Source organism: Aptenodytes forsteri, unplaced genomic scaffold, assembly GCF_000699145.1.
Source record: "Aptenodytes forsteri isolate BGI_AS27 unplaced genomic scaffold, ASM69914v1 Scaffold2, whole genome shotgun sequence".
NCBI classification, from domain to species: domain Eukaryota; kingdom Metazoa; phylum Chordata; class Aves; order Sphenisciformes; family Spheniscidae; genus Aptenodytes; species Aptenodytes forsteri.
Window position 1 is genome coordinate 8487541 of NW_008795695.1, and position 315 is coordinate 8487855.

At 73.3% G+C, this 315-nt stretch overlaps 1 protein-coding gene across 1 annotated transcript in view; it reads left to right on the top strand.

Moving 5' to 3' along the window:
* CLIC6 (chloride intracellular channel 6) overlaps positions 1 to 315 on the top strand; it is a 41740-nt gene that overhangs the window by 9527 nt on the left and 31898 nt on the right. Inside the window, exon 3 of the mRNA XM_019473036.1 lies at positions 6 to 295. Within this exon, the coding sequence (XP_019328581.1) occupies positions 6 to 295 (290 nt within the window). The remainder of the gene's footprint in view (positions 1 to 5; positions 296 to 315) is intronic.

The window sequence follows — 315 nt, forward strand, 5'->3', positions numbered from 1 at the left end:
GACAGACCTCGAAAAGGCGGAGGCAACAGCCCCGTTTGGGCCAGACCCCGAAGAGGCGGCGGGGCCAGACCCCGAGGAGGCGGTGAGGGAGGAAGCCCCGTCGGGGACAGACCTCGAAGAGGCGGAGGCGACAGCCCCGTCTGGGACAGACCCCGAAGAGGCACTAAGGCAGGCAGTCCCGGCGGGGACAGACCCCGAGGAGGCTGCGGCGACAGCTCCGGCGGGGACAGACGCCGAGGATGCGGTGTGGGAGGCAGCCCCGGCGGGGGCAGTCCCCGAGGAGGCGGCGGCTCCCGTGGGGAGCGAGGTGGCTCC